Here is a 19,338-nt window from a genome sequence, read left to right on the forward strand (position 1 = left end):
GGATATTCTGTTGCAAGCAGCAAAGAATACACAGAGATGCTCCAAGATTCATTTACTTCTGCCCTGAAGAACGTTCTGATTCAATATCAGTGTGTGATATTCTGTACCTGTAGCACCAATGACTGTGAATCAAAACACATCAGTAGCAGTGCAGAGCTGATTCCATTATTGGCTAAATTCCTTCAGTTTTAAAATGTGTCTTCCTTTGAATTCGGTCAAAATCCTACCAAAATTATTTAGTTGAAAATCAGTTTCCTGACATGCCCAAAGGAATAATTTAGTGTGGTCTACAAATTGCCCAGTTGGAAAAGGCACATTTTAGCTAATGTAAAATTTAAAAGTAATAAAGAGTGCACTCTATTTTTCTCAAAAAATTTAATTGAAGAATTATTTACAAGAGATGAACATAAACAATACATAAACCAATTGAAAGAGGCAGCTTCATAAAAGAGCCATGGGGCAAAATAGTGAAGCACATTTTCTTACAATCAGCTGGAGGTGAGTAGAGAACCATGAAAAAAAAAAACCTCAATAATAAAACAATTCTCAAATATGTCTTCAAAGTAACAAAAAACATTCTGGTAAAGAAGATATTACTGAGAAGCAAGAAATCATTGTAGCAATGAAACAACGTACTGTACATTCAATTTAGGTATCCTGCATGCTACTAAATAGAATTTATCAAAAGAACCATAAAAGCATGAGAAAGAGAATTACATAAAATAGTTTAATTCTAGTGAAGTGTAGCTTTATACAGATGGTGAATATTTGGCACTCAGTTCATCCTCATTGTTGATATGATTTCTTATGTATATATATTTATATGTATTTATATATACTTTTAATGATAACTAAAGAGATAGTTTCCTGGTTCTAACATTTCTTGAAATTCTATAGGAGGCATTTAATTTAGTCTTTAGGCCACACTTGATTATTTTGGCATGTCACATGGTAAATGAAAGTATGAGTTTTGTCTCTGTATAGAAAACCCTGCACAGTCATAGTGGCTTTTCTTCAGGAAAGAACAGTTCTAGAGCAGTATAAGTCAGGCTATTTGAAAAGGAAGTTTTCTTAACTCAGGAAAGTAGTGGACTATAGAATATATAATATGCTGAGCTCTTTTAAAATGAGAAGGCCATACTATTAAACCTCCAAAAGGCAAATCAAAGCATGAATATGAGTATGTGGATTCCACAGGTAATTAGAAACAAAGCTAGTATTTCTTTGTAAGACTTGAACCTATTACCAAGCCCTCTGCTTGACTGTGACCTACCTGAAAGGAAGAACAATATCCTACAACATAATTGCACACTTAATAACTAAAATAGTAAGTCCTTCCTACCTCAGCAGGGCTTGCTGGGTCAGATATTGATCTGAATTATACTGATCTGAATCTGACACTTCTTTCTGATTTCACTTTCTTAGCATTGATTCTAATACATCTGGGATAAGAACTTAGCCTGAAGCTCTACAATAATTTATCTCACAAATAAGAAACTTGTATGACAGTTGAGCTTTAGGAATGAGAAACATGGTGTTGAATGAAAGAACAGTAAGGGAAGGAGAAGGATGTTCCTCATTAAGGGGATGCTTTAGCGAATAGTGATCATATCTTCAAATAAACCTCCTCCTTATTTAAGCTTAGGTGCAAATATTCATGGTTTTGTCCTAGAGAATTAAAAAATCCTGTCCAACAAAACCAATTTAGAAAACTAAAAATTTGGCCTTAGTAAAATAGACAATTAAATTGCCAGCTGATAAAAACCATTCTGTGTTTGCTCAGTTAAAGAGCAAGCTGTGTAGGCATGCTAATTTATATTATCTACTATCTGACTTCAAAAGCTCGGTTCTCTTTCAGCAATGAAGGGTAATGGGAGAAACACCCACCTGTGGAAAGGTGGGACAGTGAGCAAGGAATCTTCTATGACCATCGTTTATGAAAGGGATCTGGAATAGAGTATTTTGGATACAATGAGTGCCATGGCCTCTTGCAGCTATTAGAATTGTATTTTGTTAAGAGGAGCTGAATCAGCCTAAATATGCTGGCCAAATTCTCTTTTGGGCAAGTTTCCATTTCAATTTGGGTTTTATACTTGTCATTCTGAACAGCCTATTATATATTTAAACAGCTGCAGTAGAACACCATAGAGGTAGCTGCATTTCAGAGATAAATTAAGCAATTTCTGTGTATATAGAGGGCTTAATTCCTGCCAGGAGCCTGTATATGCATACAAGTATCCCATAAATCAGCTGCTCTCAAAAGATGGTCCCTGGAGGTGAGCACAGTGACTAGCTGCAGATGGGCCACAGGGCTGCACTAGGCAGTAAACCTGCTATGGCCATCAGTGCTGAGGCTGAGCTGCAAGATGGTGTGAATGTTGACTGTAGTTCTTGGCTCCACCTGGGACTATGACACCAACATTTGTCACATGTATATATCCTCTTTTGTATACATGCTTTATGAAATGGATGCCTCTAGCCTTCTGATCCTGCCAATGCAGAGAAGCACCCCCATTGCTCTGCCATACAAAACCCCCTTAGTGTTGGAGCTGAGTCTCCATAATGAGCAGCTGCCCAAAGCAAAGTGCAATCCTTATGCCTAAACCTTGTGACCCACCTTATCCCTCATGTTAGTTTGGCAGACCCGGGTGGACAACCAGGTGCTTGGCAGTTATGCCAGAGGGGAAGGCTGCCTCTGCAGCACCTGCCTCAGCTGGAACTCTCCCGCTAAGAAAGCTGGGAGGGAATGCACTTGTGAAGGAGAGACTTGCCAAGATCCCCAACCAAGAGGGCTCAGCTGCAGGCACCATCAGCTCCCACACTTGTCACTGGCCAAGGCTCTCCACCAGCGCTTTCCCAGGGGAGCTCCTCCAGTGCAGGGACCCTTACTGCCATCCTCATGAACAGATTATTCTGGAAACTTAACTTGATGCTTTTAATTCCCTGCTTACACTCTGGAGGGATGGTATTAGCATTGCCTTCACCTCTATTTTACTCGTGTTTGCCTTAGTTCTGCAAGTCTTTGCTTCTCCTTCAGCACAGGTTTGGACCATAAGGGTCCTCCTGGGCACTGGAAACATGTTGTGGAAGGAAACTCCCTGGCAGCATGGGGACAGGCAGGACAGCCCCCAGCATTCCACCATGCCAGCTCACCAGGCCATGGGCAGGACAATCTGCCCTAGCTGCTGCTTGGCCTGGAGTTTGTGTGTTGGTTAATAAAGTGCTTGGAGATCCTTCTGGATGAAAGGCACTGTATAAATGTAAGCATCAACCTGTCATACACCAGGAAACCCCTCTCTAGACATTAAGGGGTTTGCTGATATTCCTCACCTCGAATGCAGTTTGCTGGTGGTATCACTACATCATAGAGATGCTCTGGGAACACTAACAGAAGTAATGCTGCTTCGTGTTTCATGTAACCTCTCTGTCTAATACTGAGGTTCCTGATACACAGGATTTTAAGCTTTTCAGTGTACACAGCTTGACGCTTGGGGCTGCCAAACCATCTTCAGACATCGAAGTAATGTGTATAAACTGGCATTTGGTGGGTCAGCCTCCAGTGTGCCCCCTACCACCAGAGACAACATTGAAAGGCCAAGGAGGACATCAAACACATCGACTGGCCAGGGCAGACTCAAGGCTTTGAATGCAGAGGGCTGAGATGGACTCTTCATAGCATCACAGAATCATTAAGTTTGGAAAAGACACCTCCAGGGATGTTAACTTCACACCACTCCAGATGCAGGGGGCTGGGGCGGAGTTGCATGGGGAGGACCTGGCACAGAGTGATGTTGCTGCCAAAAGATGCCACAGGCCAGGGGCCTCTCAAAGGTATGATGTCAGCAGTGCACAAGTAGACTGCAGGTCATGTATGGCACATCATCACATAGCACTTATTTCTTCTCCTTGAAAAACTACCCAATGACCAAACATTCCCTCACTTCATACTAGATGCAGTGCTGAAAAGGGTGAAACTAGAGCACTAATTTACTGATACAGCAGGACATGGGCTTATTTTAAAACAAATAATTTCCATTATATGAAATATATATATATATGAAATCCACACACCATCCTACACATGCTTTAATTCCTTCCTGATTGATCTCAGATTTAACATAGTGACAAGTTTAAGTGTGGATTAAAAATGTAATTTCTTGGTATTAAACTGTACATTATTAGTCTTTGCACACTGCATAATGGCCATTCTAATCAGTTTGACATGACATAATAAAACACTTCATAATGCCCTTCACCAATTTACAAAGAAGTTAAGATGTAAAAAAATATACAGAGCAAATATAAGCATGGTGAATATCAGTAATTTTACTAGTAAGATCTTTTATTTTTATTTACATTTTTAGAATTGTGTTTATTATACTTGTGTTTTACAGCCAATGAAGAAACGAACAGAGACTTTCTATCATTTTAATCTGTTAAAATTAATATTGTTCCAATCGGTATTTAATTAAGCACTAGACTATTCTGCTATATGAAGCTGCTCTGTGTGAGTCTACAACACGAAGTTTCTGAGCAGAGAAACTTTCTACCATTCTGTTTATTGATGTTCCTCCTATGTTGCTTTTGTAACTGAATTTTTCTGATGTGCAGTCAGATTGCGATTGATCTGTTTATTAAGTTACCACATGCCATGTTCCTCATGTCAGGGACTGAAGGAATTTGACTTTGATTACTTGCAACACAAGTATGATAAGCATAATGTTATTTTCCTAAACTAGCCAGATATACAATATGCAAATAGAAATGGCTTATTTGCCTTTAATGATAGAATGTTACCTGTATGATAATTTAGTATATTGCACTTGAAATGTAAGATGCACAGATAACAGATTATCAGATCTTTCACTAGGCATCTAGTTTACTTTTGATTCTTTCCTCATTTTTTTTTTCTCAAGAACGAAAGTGAAACAAATAGAACTCAGAGATATCCAAAGCTTATATTGAACATTTTCTCATAATGGCATGAGGAATGTAAAATACAGGGTTGGCAACTTTCATACAGGCCTATTTTTGCCTGAGAACATCCAATAACATTTTCATGTATCAAAAAAACTATCAAAATATAATTCTAAAATTAAAGACTTATACAGACTGCTCCAAGTCAGCATTATTAGTTCAGCTGGGATCCAAGCTTATCTGTAATCTCTTGTTTTTACAACTTGTCTTTATAAAGTCTGATTACTGGCAGGGTATAAATACAACCTATCTTAACTGCATGACCTGTCACTGTAGATGGGGGTTTTCAAGTGAGTAAGTCAAGTATGATTTGTCCTTGAAGTGTACAGGAAAGTTAGATAAAACATATCAGCTGCCATATATATATATATATATAAAAAATACATATATATATATATGTGTATATATGTATAGGTATGTGTATGTCAATTTTAACTCTCTTAAATCTAGGAAAGACACTAGCTTAGTTGTGTGCAGATAATTCCAATTAGCAGCTCCACTTTAGATATCAGTTTCCAAGACTGAAGATGCCAATGTCTGAAGGTACTTTTGTACTTAAAATAGTACAAGAAATATAGGCAGTAGCATCGATATTGTACACTACCTAGGATTCAGCTCTTTCCTTAATAGAAAATGCCCTGAAAACACAAGGAATGGGAAATATAATGTTTTCATCTATAGAAGAATATTTCAGGGATTTATTATTTTTTTTAATTATTTTTTTCCTTTTTTTTTCCCCTTTTTTTGCTTTATTGAAGGATATACATTCTTCTTGGTTTTTGCTTCCAAATATAGTTTAAGGCTATTTGGTAAAATAGATACCAGATATCATGCTGAATTTACAAGGTTTTCTCCTCACAGAAACTTCTTAAAACTTCCTCTCTAAAGATTCGTATCTTGAAGCTAAACATGCTGTATCAGCTGTGCTCCAAAGACAGAAATCATGCTTAATACTACACACTGTAGGAAAAAGAGAAGGAAAAGGCAAAACAAAACTCAAAAGAAAACAGATTTGAAGCAATGTCAGATCTGCATAATGTAGTATACTTCATGTTTTCAGTCATTCATCAGGCTGCAGCGTGTATGGGACTTGGATTTAAAGTGCTCGTCAGGTGAAGAACCAAAGTGCTTGAGTATAATTAAATAGCTGTTCTGCCTATGGCTAACTACATTGCATTTGTTAAAGCAGGTAAACAAGGGGTGTGGTAGCTGGGGCTGTCTGTTTCACTGGATTCAGACTCTTTTGACCTAAAGTAGTGTTCAGTAGGATTCAAAGCTTGGAATCAGGGGCTAAGGGTTACTAATCTTATTGCGTCTTCACCTGAAGACTAATAAGTGCTAGGATGGTTGATTGGTTTTGTTGATTAGTTCTGGAAAGTAGGTGAAGTGGAATAATTCTGCCTCATTTGTTTTAAATAAAAGCCTCTTGACTGTGGCAGTTACCACTTTTCCCTTCAGACAACATGAGGCTTGAAAATATATTTTCCTTATATTCCATGGCTGGAAATCGCTTAACCACTTATCTCTTGAGTCATGGTTTTTGTTATGTCTGAAGCAAGCAAGAAGCCTATTCTTGCCATAAATGATACTGCATAGAAAAATAGTTCTGAAAAAAATACAACTGTAATTACAGTTCACCTTTACCTTAACATAACCATTTAAACTTAGATATACTTACCACTCACATTCATATTTCTTAAACTGTTTACAACATCACAACTGGAATTTTAAACAAGCAAGATTTTTTTTTTTTCTTCTCAAGGATACCCTGGAAACTCAATTGATATAACATTTTGAGATTTTGAAATATTACATATAGCACAACTCTTTAAATGAAAGAGAGAAGGTTTGTAAAATAAATGTTAACATGTAAAAGAACTGTTAAAAATGCAATGAGCGTTCCAAAGGAGCAAGTATAATTTTTTCCTTTACACATCTTGCTACAGAAGATCTAACTTTTTAAGGCTTCTGTTTTCCTTTCACCAATCACTCAAGTCCTCTTGCATTCTAATTTTGCTTAGGTTTCAGAGTGTCATTATACTGCTAACAGCAAACGTTTCTTAGCAGGCATTCCCACCACCACCACCAGACTTGTATGCTTCTTGGTTTCTGATGAACTTTGGAGTTTTAGTGGCTGGATATCCCTGTTCATCTCCAGAAACTTGACATGACATGAGAGGCCTAATGTTATTTTGCAGTAACAAAGATGAGCAGAGTGGCAGAGCACATGGGTAAATATGTTAGCTGGGTTCTAGGAAAAGAAACTGGAGGTCAGAGAGAGAAATGGATTCTTTCTTTCCTGCTCTTTACATTTGTAGCACCTTCTACGTGGATTAGCTAATGCCTCTAGTGAATGGTGAGATGCACCCATTTATAGTTTGTAATTCTTATTCCTAATTATCACACATTTTATAAAAATATAAATAACAAAAAAAGTAAGCTGGGTTCCATCTCAAGAGGTGTTTCTTGTCCTCTGAGAATATATTGGATAAGTCAGGTCTTGACAAGCCCTATCCATTGTAGATGATTGTAAGTCAGACAATAAATACAAAAAGAAGTCATTCTTGCAGTGAGCTCAGCAAATTCTGAGGAAATCAAAAGCATTCCACTGTGCTTATGGCACAAAGAACACAACAGCAAGGGCATATTTAGTGGAGAGAATGAGACAAAAATTACTAGATAAGTGACAAACTGTACAAGCATTTTGTTTATAAAAGGAACTCTGCAGCATTCTGTCTTTAAAGCCGGGTTTGAGCCTCTGGGATATATATCTCAATGCTGTCTGCACGCTCTGTGGCTGAATTCTGTCGGAAAGAGGCTGCTCTCTTAGCAGCCATTAGCCGTCTTCTAGCTTCTTGGCGCTGTCTGTCGGGTAGGTCCAGAGATTTTTCTCTTGTGATAGGGAATTTTCCTTTTGGGGGCTTCTTTGGTACAGGAGGAGGAATCTTTCTTTCTTCCTGCAATAGGGTATTAAAACTGAGTGTGAACTGCATGTGGAAGGTACCATAAGCAGAGCATGCAAATCGAAGACATGAAATGCAAAATACTGGTTACGTACATCAAGCATGCTCAAACTCTGCTCTCCAATCACCTAACAGATTACATGAATAGCTATCCACACTAGGGACACTGACAACACCCTTTTGTTCCAGCAACCATTACGAACTCAGCAGTCCTGTGCCTTAAAAAAGGCTACACATCCTTCTACTGTCCTTGCAGGTATCCTGCACATGCAATCTACCTACCTCACTTCCATATGTTTAATTAGAGCTGACACATTACCACATTCATTATAAACAGAAACACACACTGGCTCTCCAATAAGAATTCAGCACATCTGTGTGGTCTGATCAAGTGAAAAGACTGTCTAAGATTATCAGGACAGGGTTTTTAATTAAATTAATTATACTGAGTTTAGCCTCAGTTGGATATGAGAAAGCAGCTGTGCATACTTGTCTATTAGTTTAGTCTCCTCCGTGAATTGCTAAACAGTAACATGCAATCATCAGCTAGAGAGAGAACATGGGGATAATTGTTCTGCTTGCCAGCATGGACCATTTGGGGGGAAAAAAAAACCAAAATAAAAAACTAGAGAATTACTGAATTATAAAGTGAGAGTCACTAGACTTTGATACCAAAGTAGTTGTAAACTGCTCTGTGAGTTTTAAATCAAAAATTGTTTTGAAGTATGAAATGGATATTTTACTCCATTTAGGGACTCTCAAATATCATATAAGTGCCTTAAAATGGTAATGTAGAATCACAGAATCATACAGTAGTTTAGGTTGGAAGGCACCTTTGGAGGTGATCTTGTAGAACCCCCATTTAAACCCCACTTGAAATTAGATGCAACTTCGAAGTTAAAGCAGTTTTTTCAACATCATATTTACTACTGGTCTGAATAGTCCCAAAGATGGAGAGTCCACAACTTCATAGGTATAATATGATTGCTCTGATCGATCTTTCTGTTATATCACTTCTTTAAATAACAGTAATAGTCCAGAGAATGGGCTGTTCTTTATGGAGAACACAGTTAATTTGATGCACAGCAGATTCCAAATAATACAAAAATTGAACTGATGCACCTGTGGGTTACAAACTCTTCATTTTTTTGTCTATTAAAAAATCCTAATTTGGAGTCTACTAGAAAAATGCATTAGCCAAGAAAAAACAATTAAGGTTATTTAAGAATGTAGTTCTACATTCCCAACTCAAGGGGAGCAGTGCATCAGCTTAAGATGCTGTTTGTGATGACAGCTGCTCTTGCAGTCTTAATTTTTACTATTTCCTGCTTTCAGACAGAAAAATAAGGGCTCCATTCTTGCTGTTCCCCCCATTTTTTAATTATTATTTTTTTAAAGTTACTTCCCTCTTAGGAACATCATTGTTCTGACACAAGACTGCTGTTGCTCTAATAATTTCTTAGTTCCAGTTGTCACTAGTAAGCAAGAGTTGCACACTCACCATCCACCAACCAGTTGGCTGAAAATTAAAATCCAAGAGGAGCATGAAGAAATGAAAGAGTTGTCAAAATGCCTCTTAATTCCTCCCAAACCAAACAAGTATTCACCTGAGGCCAACAGTACTGACTCAAAACAAATGCTGCCTTCATCTTACTGATACAATAATCAGCAAGGATAGTGGGATAACTTAAGTGGGGATGGAGCTCGAGAAAGGGGGAAGGTAGTTTTTTAATTTTATTCTGCTTTTGTGGGAAATTTGTCACCTTTGGTTTGTAAACACTGTGGTGGGAGTATCTTCTAGGGGTGGAGTTGCAGGGCAGAGGTGCAGGCAGTTTGCCAGAAGTGCTCTTTGTCCTTCAGACTTCTGTGGGCCAGGTTTTAGTTTGATCTGTGCCGTGTTTTGCCATGTGTATTTATCTTACTCCTGTTCTATTATCAGTTGTGTCATGCAGGCAGGATCAAATCCTTTAGTGCTCAGGCTTGAGCTGCCCCAAATGTAGCAGAGTGCTGAGATCACCTTGATTGAATTATTGAGCTTTCTGAATTAATCAGATAATATTTAATTTCTAGCCTTGAGAATGTGAATCCAAGTAATTTGAACAAAAGTGTTATGGAATGGATTCACTTAGAAAAATACATTTTATTTGTTATACAGTTTAGCTTGACATTGTTAAGAAGAAAAAACCCCTCACATCTTATGAAAGCTGCAGTGTCTAAATTGAGCCATGCCAATTAGATACTTTCTAGGGTTAGAAACCTATCATGTTCCACTACTGTATTTAACAGGAAGAGATTGCAGGACTACAAATAGGGAGTAGAAGGTATTGTCCATGGTCTGCTTACCTTCTTTTCAGGTGATTCTATTATTTTCCATTCATTGAGTTTCAACTGGTGCAGTTCATCAAACTTCATGCTGACATCTTCAATTGAGAGCTGCAATAAGTCCCAGAAACCTGCTAGGTCCTGGGAAGTTGGTCTCGGCATGGCACTCGGGTCCTGTCATGCACAAAGGAAAGAACATGAATAGATCAGGAGGCTTTAAACAATGTGCTTTGAGATAGGAAGAGCATTGTGCCAGATGACTTTGCTGCCATGCTACTCAGAGCTAACTCTGCAAGCTTTACAGCTGGGAGCAGTGACTGGAAGTTGCACCTCCTTACACAAGCCAAAGATGCATGAGTTGGATGACATACATGATCCTTCTGGAATACATGTGGTGCAGGAGCACTGTATGCTGTGCTGACCTGCATGTCTAAACAGAGACAAGCTGACAGCCTCTGCCTGCTGGTTACTACAGGGAAGGGGAACGTGGCTCATGTTATAGCCAGCCTGAAGGCTTTCTACTTAAATGTTACACACATGATAGCTGATCAGAAGGTAAAACAAGATCATGAAGAAGTTGTCAGTTTATGATGAATCAGATGTTTACATCGTCTTGCATTTTTGAATGTGTATATATAAGGTGCAAAATTTTGATGAGGATGGTAGGATTTTGCTCTCTGAAGAGCCAAATCATGCTCAGGAACTGGGAAGGCACTACCCAAATGTACTGCAATTGTGGCACTATGTGCATAGGACATAACGGAGCAAACACTGATGGTAACCAATGATGACCCTCTGCTCGACTATGAACCTGATGTAAATGCTGGATTAAAATTACATTAGGAGGTACTATGGAGACTCTTAACCCTATGATTTTGTGTGCATCAGTATTCAAGAAGACAGCTTTGTCACTTTAATGAAATAAGGTGTTTAGAAACACTGGCGTTATTGCTGAAGCAAGGCTCTATCTTTCACCAATCTGGTGAACAAAGCCATTTTAGATACAGAACACAGCCCTACACAGTTGCCTAAAAATGGGGATATAAGTCAGCATTTCTACTGAATTCCTTCCTTGAATCACATGTTTCTCAGGGTCTTAAACTAGCAATTGCTACTCACACTCACATTTGCAGATGCTACTGTGGGAGCTCAGTGCCTTGTGGTGAAGAGGTTATTAAATTTATTAATATGAAATATGAATTATGAAATTATTATTTTTATTAAGTATCAAACTATTAATAACCGATGAATCACCAACTTATATACATGTTCTAGTGCACGTTCGTGAAATACATTCCACAAGTGGCTTAGTGTTATGATTAGAACTTAATTGAACTATCAATAGACCATCTTTATTTATATAACGAAGGGTGCAGTTCTGCTGCTTGGCCACTAGATGGAGACTCGGCGGGACGCGGGTGGCTTCTGGCTATACACAGCAATCTTATAATCTTTCAATGCGTCAGGGCTTACTCTGCTAGACGCGGATACTTTGAACTGAGTGCTAGTGGATGGAAAGCACGTGGACGATATTCTGTAGCTGTTGTTTGTAGCAAGGTGGGGGTCTTGCAGACGACTGCCGCTGGACTGGTTCCTAGTCGAGTTGGACGGCGGTGTTGGATTACTGTGTCCTCTCTTCACAGCAGGGAAGAGGGAATAATGGAACCTGGGCTTAGCATGGAAGCAGGTTCCCTTCAGGACTCGGTCGATTCCCTCCAGACAACAGGGATCGGTCCTGGTCGGGGTCAGCCTGTGGGGTCAGCCCTCCAGAGTCAGCTTGCAGGACAGGGTGGGTCGATGGTTGCCAGTAGGCGGGCTCGGACGACGCGGCAGCAGGCAAAGCTACGGGGTCGGTCCAACCACGGTGATTCTCGGGGCTGATGTAAACAGCCTCAGGGAGAGAATGCGGCTGCGTTAGGCAGCGAATTATTGTTTACTGAGCTTAAAGGAACAGCGGGACTCTCGGAGTGGTCCCGGGTTCGGTGCAGTATAGGCACGAACAATGCTTTAGTCTTCCCTGAGATTCACAGGGCTCAGAGCGGCACATGGCGGCTCCTCTCCTGCTACGGCGGGGTTAGGCATGTGTGGACGCGGTACCGATCAAGTCCCTTCTCCCCGGCAACTGGGCAGATCTTACCCTCGGGGGTTGGTCCAGTCCTCTGGTGGCACGGTGGGCTCTCCCGGTAGGTACGTATGGCTGTAGTGATGCTGGGCTCCTCGGGCGCAGCGAAGGTCCTCCCTCTGGGCTTCTCACGTTGCAGAGGCTTTCAGCATGCGTGCACGTATAACAGAAGCTAACAACAATAAGCTCAATGGCAAAGGCTGCAGCTCGAGAGTTGTTCTCTCGAGCAAGCACAGAGACAAAGTGAATGAGGGGGCAACTTGTTTACCAACTGGGGTGATACTTATAGATTCCTCGAGGCTGGGCTTGACCAATGGGCACTCTCATAAACAACTGGCTTCAGCCTATAGAAAGCGTGAAGCTAGAACTATGCCCATACTTGGTGTTTGCACGAGCACTGCATGCGCTGGGTGCGTGCTGGCCTGGCTAATGCCTTGGCTTTTGTCTTCCTCCTGGAGGAGGGGGAACTTGCCCACATGCTGGAACAAGATTCAGTATCTGGGCATAATGTGCCTTCACCACATGCCTGGAGCTAGGCATGACAATCTGCAATGTCACCCCTATCTATCCTCTTTGGGAATCTGTGCCAAGAAACGGCCTAATAGCCTATTCACTTAGAAGTCTTCTTCACTAGAAGAAAATCTCCTATTTGTAGGGAGTTATGGGAACTTAAAAGAACTCTCATACAGATTACAATAGAATAGAATAAACTACGTTGGAAGAGACCTTCAAGATCATCGTGTCCAATCCATCAACCAATCCAACCCCCCTAAACAACTAAACCATGGCACCAAGCACCCCATCAAGTCTCCTCCTGAACACCTCCAATGATGGTGACTCCACCACCTCCCCAGACAGCTCATTCCAATGGGCAATCACTCTCTCTGTATAGAACGTCTTCCTAACATCCAACCTAAACCTCCCCTGGTGCAGCCTGAGACTGTGTCCTCTTGTTCTGGTACTGGCTGCTTGGGAGAAGAGACCAACCTCCGCCTGTCTACAAACCCCCTTCAGGTAGTTGTAGAGAGCAATAAGGTCACCCCTGAGTCTCCCCCTCTCCAGGCTAAGCAGCCCCAGCTCCCTCAGCCTCTCCTCATAGGGCTTGTGTTCCAAGCCCCTCACCAACTTTGTTGCCCTTCTCTGGACTCGTTCCAGCAAGTCAACATCCTTCCTAAACTGAGGGGCCCAGAACTGGACACAGTACTCGAGATGTGGCCTAACCAGGGCAGCGTACAGGGGCAGAATGACCTCCCTGCTCCTGCTGGCCACACTGTTCTTAATGCAGGCCAGGATGCCATTGGCCCTCTTGGCTGCCTGGGCACACAGCAGGCTCATGTTCCGCCTACCATCGACCATGTGACCATTAGAGGCTGTGCCTTTAAGAAAGGGACAGTGCTGGGACACTCTGGCTGAATATTTTGTAAACAAAGACAGGTCTAAATAAATTTCATTGGTAGATTGGTAGAACGCAGCTTTAAGTTTTCGTGCAGCTGGAATTTTTCTCAGTTTGTTGCTTTCCTCCTCTCCCTTCCAGCTTGCCTGCTTCTGGCCACTTAGCCAGAGCGACCTTGGATAAGATAAGTACTAATCCTACAATTAATTCGCATGAGGCCTACTAAAATCACTCTCCCTTAATAAGTGCCTTTTCTCTCTAACCCTTTTTGGGAATAAAGGGAGGTAGGGGGGAGAGCGGGGTACAGGGGGGGAACCCTCCTCTGTCCGGAAGAGGGAATTTCGTTCCTGTATTATTTTTTTTTCCTTGCTGTATATTTCTGTACATATATTGTAAATACTGTATATATTGTGTATATATACAACCTGCATTTTCACATTGCTTATAAATATAGCATCCCTTTTGCTTCTCCAACTGAGTTAGCTGTGGGTTTTTTTTCCTCTTTGTCGGGGAGGGAAAGCTAGGCCTTCTCTCTCAACCCACTACAGACCAGTACCCTCAGGTCCCTCTCTACCTGGCCGCTCTCCAGCCACTCTGACCCCAGCCTGTAACACTGCATGGGGTTGTTGTGGCCAATGTGCAGAACCCAGCACTTGGATGTGTTCAATCTCATGCCATTGGATTCTGCCCATCTGTCCAGCCTGTCAAGGTCCCTCTGCAGAGCCTCTCTACCCTCCAGCAGGTCAACTCCAAAGCTGGTCTCCGAACTGGTGACACATGGGTTTGATGGGTGGACCACTAGATGGATAAGGAACTGGCTTGATGGCTGCACCCAAAGAGTGGCTGTCAATGGGTCCATGTCCCAGTGGAGGCCAGTGACAAGCGGAGTCCCTCAGGGATCAGTCCTGGGACCTGTCTTGTTCAACATCTTTGTGGGTGTCATGGACAGTGGCATTGAGTGCACCCTCAGCAAGTTTGCTGATGACACCAAGCTGTGTGGTGCAGCAGACACGCTGGAGGGAAGGGAGGCCATCCAGAGGGACCTTGACAGGCTGGAGAGGTGGGTACAAGCCAACCTCATGAAGTTCAATAAGAGCAAGTGCAGGGTCCTGCATCTGGGTCGAGGCAATCCCAGGCACAAATACAGGCTGGGCAGTGACTGGCTGGAAAGTAGCCCTGAGGAGAGAGACTTGGGGGTGCTGGTGGACAAAAAGCTCAACATGAGCTCTCAGTGTGCACTTGCAGCCTGCAAAGCCAATCAGATCCTGGGCTGCATCAGGAGAAGTGTGGCCAGCAGGTCGAGGGAGGTGATCCTCCCCCTCTACTCAGCCCTGGTGAGACCCCACCTGGAGTACTGTGTCCAGTTCTGGAGCCCCTATTACAAGAGGGATGTGGAGGTGCTGGAACGTGTCCAGAGAAGGGCCACAAGGATGATCAGAAGGCTGGAGCACCTCTCCTATGAGGACAGACTGAAGGAGTTGGGGCTGTTCAGTCTGCAGAAGAGAAGGCTCCGAGGTGACCTAATTGTGGCCTTCCAGTATCTGAAGGGAGCCTACAGGAAGGCTGGGGAAGGACTTCTCAGGATCTCAGGTAGTGATAGGACTAGGGGGAATGGAATGAAGCTAGAGGTGGGGAGATTCAGGCTAGATGTGAGGAGGAGGTTCTTCACCATGAGAGTGGTGAGACCCTGGAATGGGTTGTCCAGGGAGGTGGTCGGGGCCCCGTCCCTGGGGGTGTTTAAGACCAGGCAGGATGAGGCTCTGGCCAGCCTGATCTAGTGTGGGATGTCCCTGCCCATGGCAGGGGGGTTGGAACTAGATGATCCTTGTGGTCCCTTCCAACCCTGAATGAAACTATGAAACTATGAAACTCCTGTCCCCAGCTTGGTGTCATCAGCAAATTTACTGATGATGGACTCAATGCCCTCATCCAGATCATCAATAAAGATGTTAAAGAGCACAGGGCCCAGCACTGATCCTGGGGGCACACCACTAGTGACTGGCCGCCAGCTGGATGTGGCACCATTCACCACCACTCTCTGGGCTCGGCCCTGCCGCCAGTTCCTAACCCAGCACAGTGTGCTCCCATCCAAGCCATGGGCTGACAGCTTGGCCAGGAGTTTGCTATGGGGGACAGTGTCAAAGGCCTTGGTGAGGTCCAGGTAGACTACATCGACAGTCCTCCCTACATCCACCAGGTGGGTCACCTGATCATAGAAGGAGATCAGGTTGGTCAGGCAGGACCTGCCCTTCCTAAATCCATGCTGGCTGGGCCTGATCCCTTGGCCATCCTGTGAGTGCTGTGTGATTGCACTCAGGATGACCTGTTCCATGATCTTGCCTGGCACTGAGGTCAGGCTGACAGGCCTATAATTCCCTGGCTCATCCAACCGGCCCTTCTTGTGGATGGGCACCACGTTGGCCAGCTTCCAGTCTTCTGGGACCTCTCCAGTGAGCCAGGATTTATGAAAAATGATGGATAGTGGCTTGGTCAGCTCATCTGCCAGCTCTCTCAGCACCCTAGGATGGATCCCATCTGGTCCCATGGACTTGTGGGGATCCAAGTGGCTGAGGAGATCTCCAACTATCTGCTCCTGGAACATAGGGAAACTTCTGGGAGATATGATACAACTGCAGATTAGCATTCACTGAAAATAATTTAATTGAATAGATCCCAATTTACTCCAAAACCATTTAAAATTCATCTAAGTGGTATTAGTTACTCCACAGAGGTCAATATCTCAGGCTTCAGGAACCAATTCACTGTGTGAAATTTGTCAGGACAGTCTTCTCCAGTCTGGTCCCCTTAGTCCCTCTCACTAGTTTATCCTAAAAAGCCATAAAACAATGTCACCCATTGTGGCCGGTTGACGCTGCCCCCTTAAGAAAGGTAATATGGTGGACGGAAGTTGGTAAATGGAAAGAATAATCTAAACTATTTCATTGGTGAAGTGGGAGGAAGCACCTTCTGAACTGGGAGTGAACTGGGAGTGAACTGGGCACTCTGGTACTTCTATCTTCAGTCTTGCTTCCGCCTCTCCACAGTGCAGCAGCTATCTCTGTGCTGGGCTTTCTGCCAAGGCTCCGGCCTTGAAAAACTGATAAGGCCTGTATTAACTCCTTTCCAATTAACACAAACTGCTTCTAACTTTTTTTTCCTCTCTTTTCTTTCTCTTTCTATCCCATTCTGGGGAAAGGGGGGGAGAGAGGGGAGAGCGGAGGTGGGGAACCCACTCTGCCAAGGGGGGTCACTCTCATTTCTGTGTTACTCTGTTGTATATCTTTGTATATATTGTAGATATTGTAAATTTGTAAATATTCCCCTGCATACCCTACATTGCTTTGTAAATATAGCTCCACTGCCTTGCTAATTCAGCTTGTGAGTTTTTTTTTTCCTTTCCCTTCAAGTTTCTTTCCCTTTGCCTTACAAGGGGGAAGGGAGGAGGCTTCTTGGCCTTACCCTTCCACCCCACCACACCCATTGAAATGCCATTGCCTTCTGAATCAAGGATAATTGCTCTTTTGTACCATTATGCACCTCCACTCCATCCGTGGCGTTTGGGAATGTGGCAGCCTCTAGCACAGCTGCTGGCAGAGGAGTTTTGGTGCATACACTGGGCAAAAGAGGGATGGCTTCTGCTGCTATCGCCTGTGGGTCCATGTTCCTCCAGTAAATGCTGGCACAAATGATTACTACTACAGCTAGCTAGTCTTGAAAAGATTGGCTTCAACATGTTTCTTCTCTGAAGCTGTTAATTTATTTTTATCTTCTTTGGAATTCAGATTTACAGTCCTTCTGAAGGAAGTCTAAAGTGAGCAAAAAGTACCTAGCTGGTGCTTGAGCTGCTCTGGTTTTGCTTGCAACCATGATATAGCAAGACATGATGTCACTAGCTGAGCAAGATCTCTGCTGAGTTGTGAGCATGGAGGAGGACACTTCAAAGACAAAACAGAGCATTACAAGAGATAATGTGAATAATGCAGAAGGGAGTAGTTATTAACCACTCATTATTTTTTCTGGGAGTTAGTGGGAACGGTACACTGTGGGAGATAGGCAGACAGATTCCTAAAAAAACCCTTGCACTAAGTGAGAATCTTTGGTTAGAGATTTTAATCCAAAGCATAATCAAATATGTCCCTAGAAATTCCCATGACCCTGAAGAAAAGGCCTTTGCCTGTGAGTGTCTTGGTTAAATTTCAGTTTGACTAAGTAGATTACTCTTCCTAAACCATTGCTACATTTTTAATTGGCAGAAATAAACCTCATTGTTCTCTTTCCTACATTTATGCTTATTGTTGTTGAACACTGTTAGAAAAACTGCTGTGTGGCAGCCCTGTAACTGGTCAATGTTTTTAGCTAGGAGAATGCACTAAGTGGCTGCTATCTGGCAGGGTCTCGTGAGGCACCACAATATGGCCTTGGGAGTGTATGGAAAGCCTGCGGTGGATATGTCCTAAGTGGCTATTTAACAACAAATTATGTTATTATGCATAGGAAGAAAAGCCTCAAAACATGAATGAGCTAAAAGTTGAATTCTGCAGTTGCTGCTTTCTGCAGAGTCCATTGCTGATTTAATGAAGCTGAAGAATATTCAGAGCCCAAACCTTCAAAGTGGGACATAGCTGTTAGGGAGTTCAAAGATTTATGATCCAAATGAGGACAGAAATAAAATCTAGCCCTTTTTTTTTTTTGGTCATGTTGTCTGCTTTTGCAGTAATGAACTGTTGGCATTTTCAAGCAGCTGATGGCTGTGCTGAGCAGGATCTGCACTTATTACAGCATTGCTCTTGAGCACAAGTGCTGAATCCACTTGAAGATAAATCAAGTGGAGTGGAAGTTAGGCTCTCCAAATCTTAGTTTGCATAGCTTAATCAATCAGGTAATGGAGGGCACTTTCAAATTTGCAGTGAGAAACTTTTAGACATCGATGAAGATTTTCTTTTGCTATGAAACAAATGTCTAGAGAGAGCACACACGATGTATTGGGTATTATAAATGTGGTCATCTCCTGCTTGCTTGACTTTGCATACTTCCTTTGTCATTTTGTAACAGCTATTAAAATTCTTGTTCTGACAGAGTCTTTGAAGTGTATAATTGGATTCTTTCCTAACAAGGACCATATATCTTATCCTTTTCTATCAGGAGGTAGGACATTCTTGGCATGACTTGTTCAGTAATATTTGATTGCAGTTTCAAGAATTCTGGATGTTTAACTTTATGGGTGGAAAACAGGAAGTAGGTCTCTGCAGAAGGAATGCTTTGCCTTAAAAAGTTCTGTGGCAAATAGTAACAAGGAGATAAATGTATCTAACAAGATAGGTCAGGTCTGCCATCATGCTCACAACCCAATCCAACACTTTAAATACATCAGGTGTAGGGGCAGTGAAAAGGTAAAAGTCACATTTGATTTTTTAGTAGCTGTAGCTAGAAGATTCACCTTCTTGTATTAATTAGTAGCATCTTGCCACAAGGTTTGTAATACTGATGGCTGCTGTCATATTAATGAAGATAACATTTAGGTTTGAATTAGTTTCTAATGAACTACCAGAACAATAGCAGTA

General features: G+C 42.1%; 1 protein-coding gene across 10 annotated transcripts in view; it reads right to left on the bottom strand.

The window, feature by feature from the left end:
* Positions 1 to 373: 373 nt before the first annotated feature.
* DLGAP2 (DLG associated protein 2) overlaps positions 374 to 19,338 on the bottom strand; it is an 818,859-nt gene continuing 799,894 nt past the window's right edge. For 9 of the 10 annotated variants that reach the window (XM_068161340.1, XM_068161339.1, XM_068161337.1 and 6 more), the window contains 3 exons: positions 10,284 to 10,436; positions 9,442 to 9,459; positions 374 to 7,934 (listed from right to left, as the gene is read on the bottom strand). In XM_068161340.1, the coding sequence (XP_068017441.1) occupies positions 7,716 to 7,934; positions 9,442 to 9,459; positions 10,284 to 10,436 (390 nt within the window). In that variant the 3' untranslated portion in view covers positions 374 to 7,715. The remainder of the gene's footprint in view (positions 7,935 to 9,441; positions 9,460 to 10,283; positions 10,437 to 19,338) is intronic. The other variant, XM_068161338.1, reaches the window with a different exon arrangement.

The sequence above is a fragment of the Melanerpes formicivorus genome, unplaced genomic scaffold (assembly GCF_026170545.1).
Source record: "Melanerpes formicivorus ecotype bairdi unplaced genomic scaffold, bMelFor1.0.p_v2 SCAF_57, whole genome shotgun sequence".
Classification (NCBI taxonomy): Eukaryota; Metazoa; Chordata; class Aves; order Piciformes; family Picidae; genus Melanerpes; species Melanerpes formicivorus.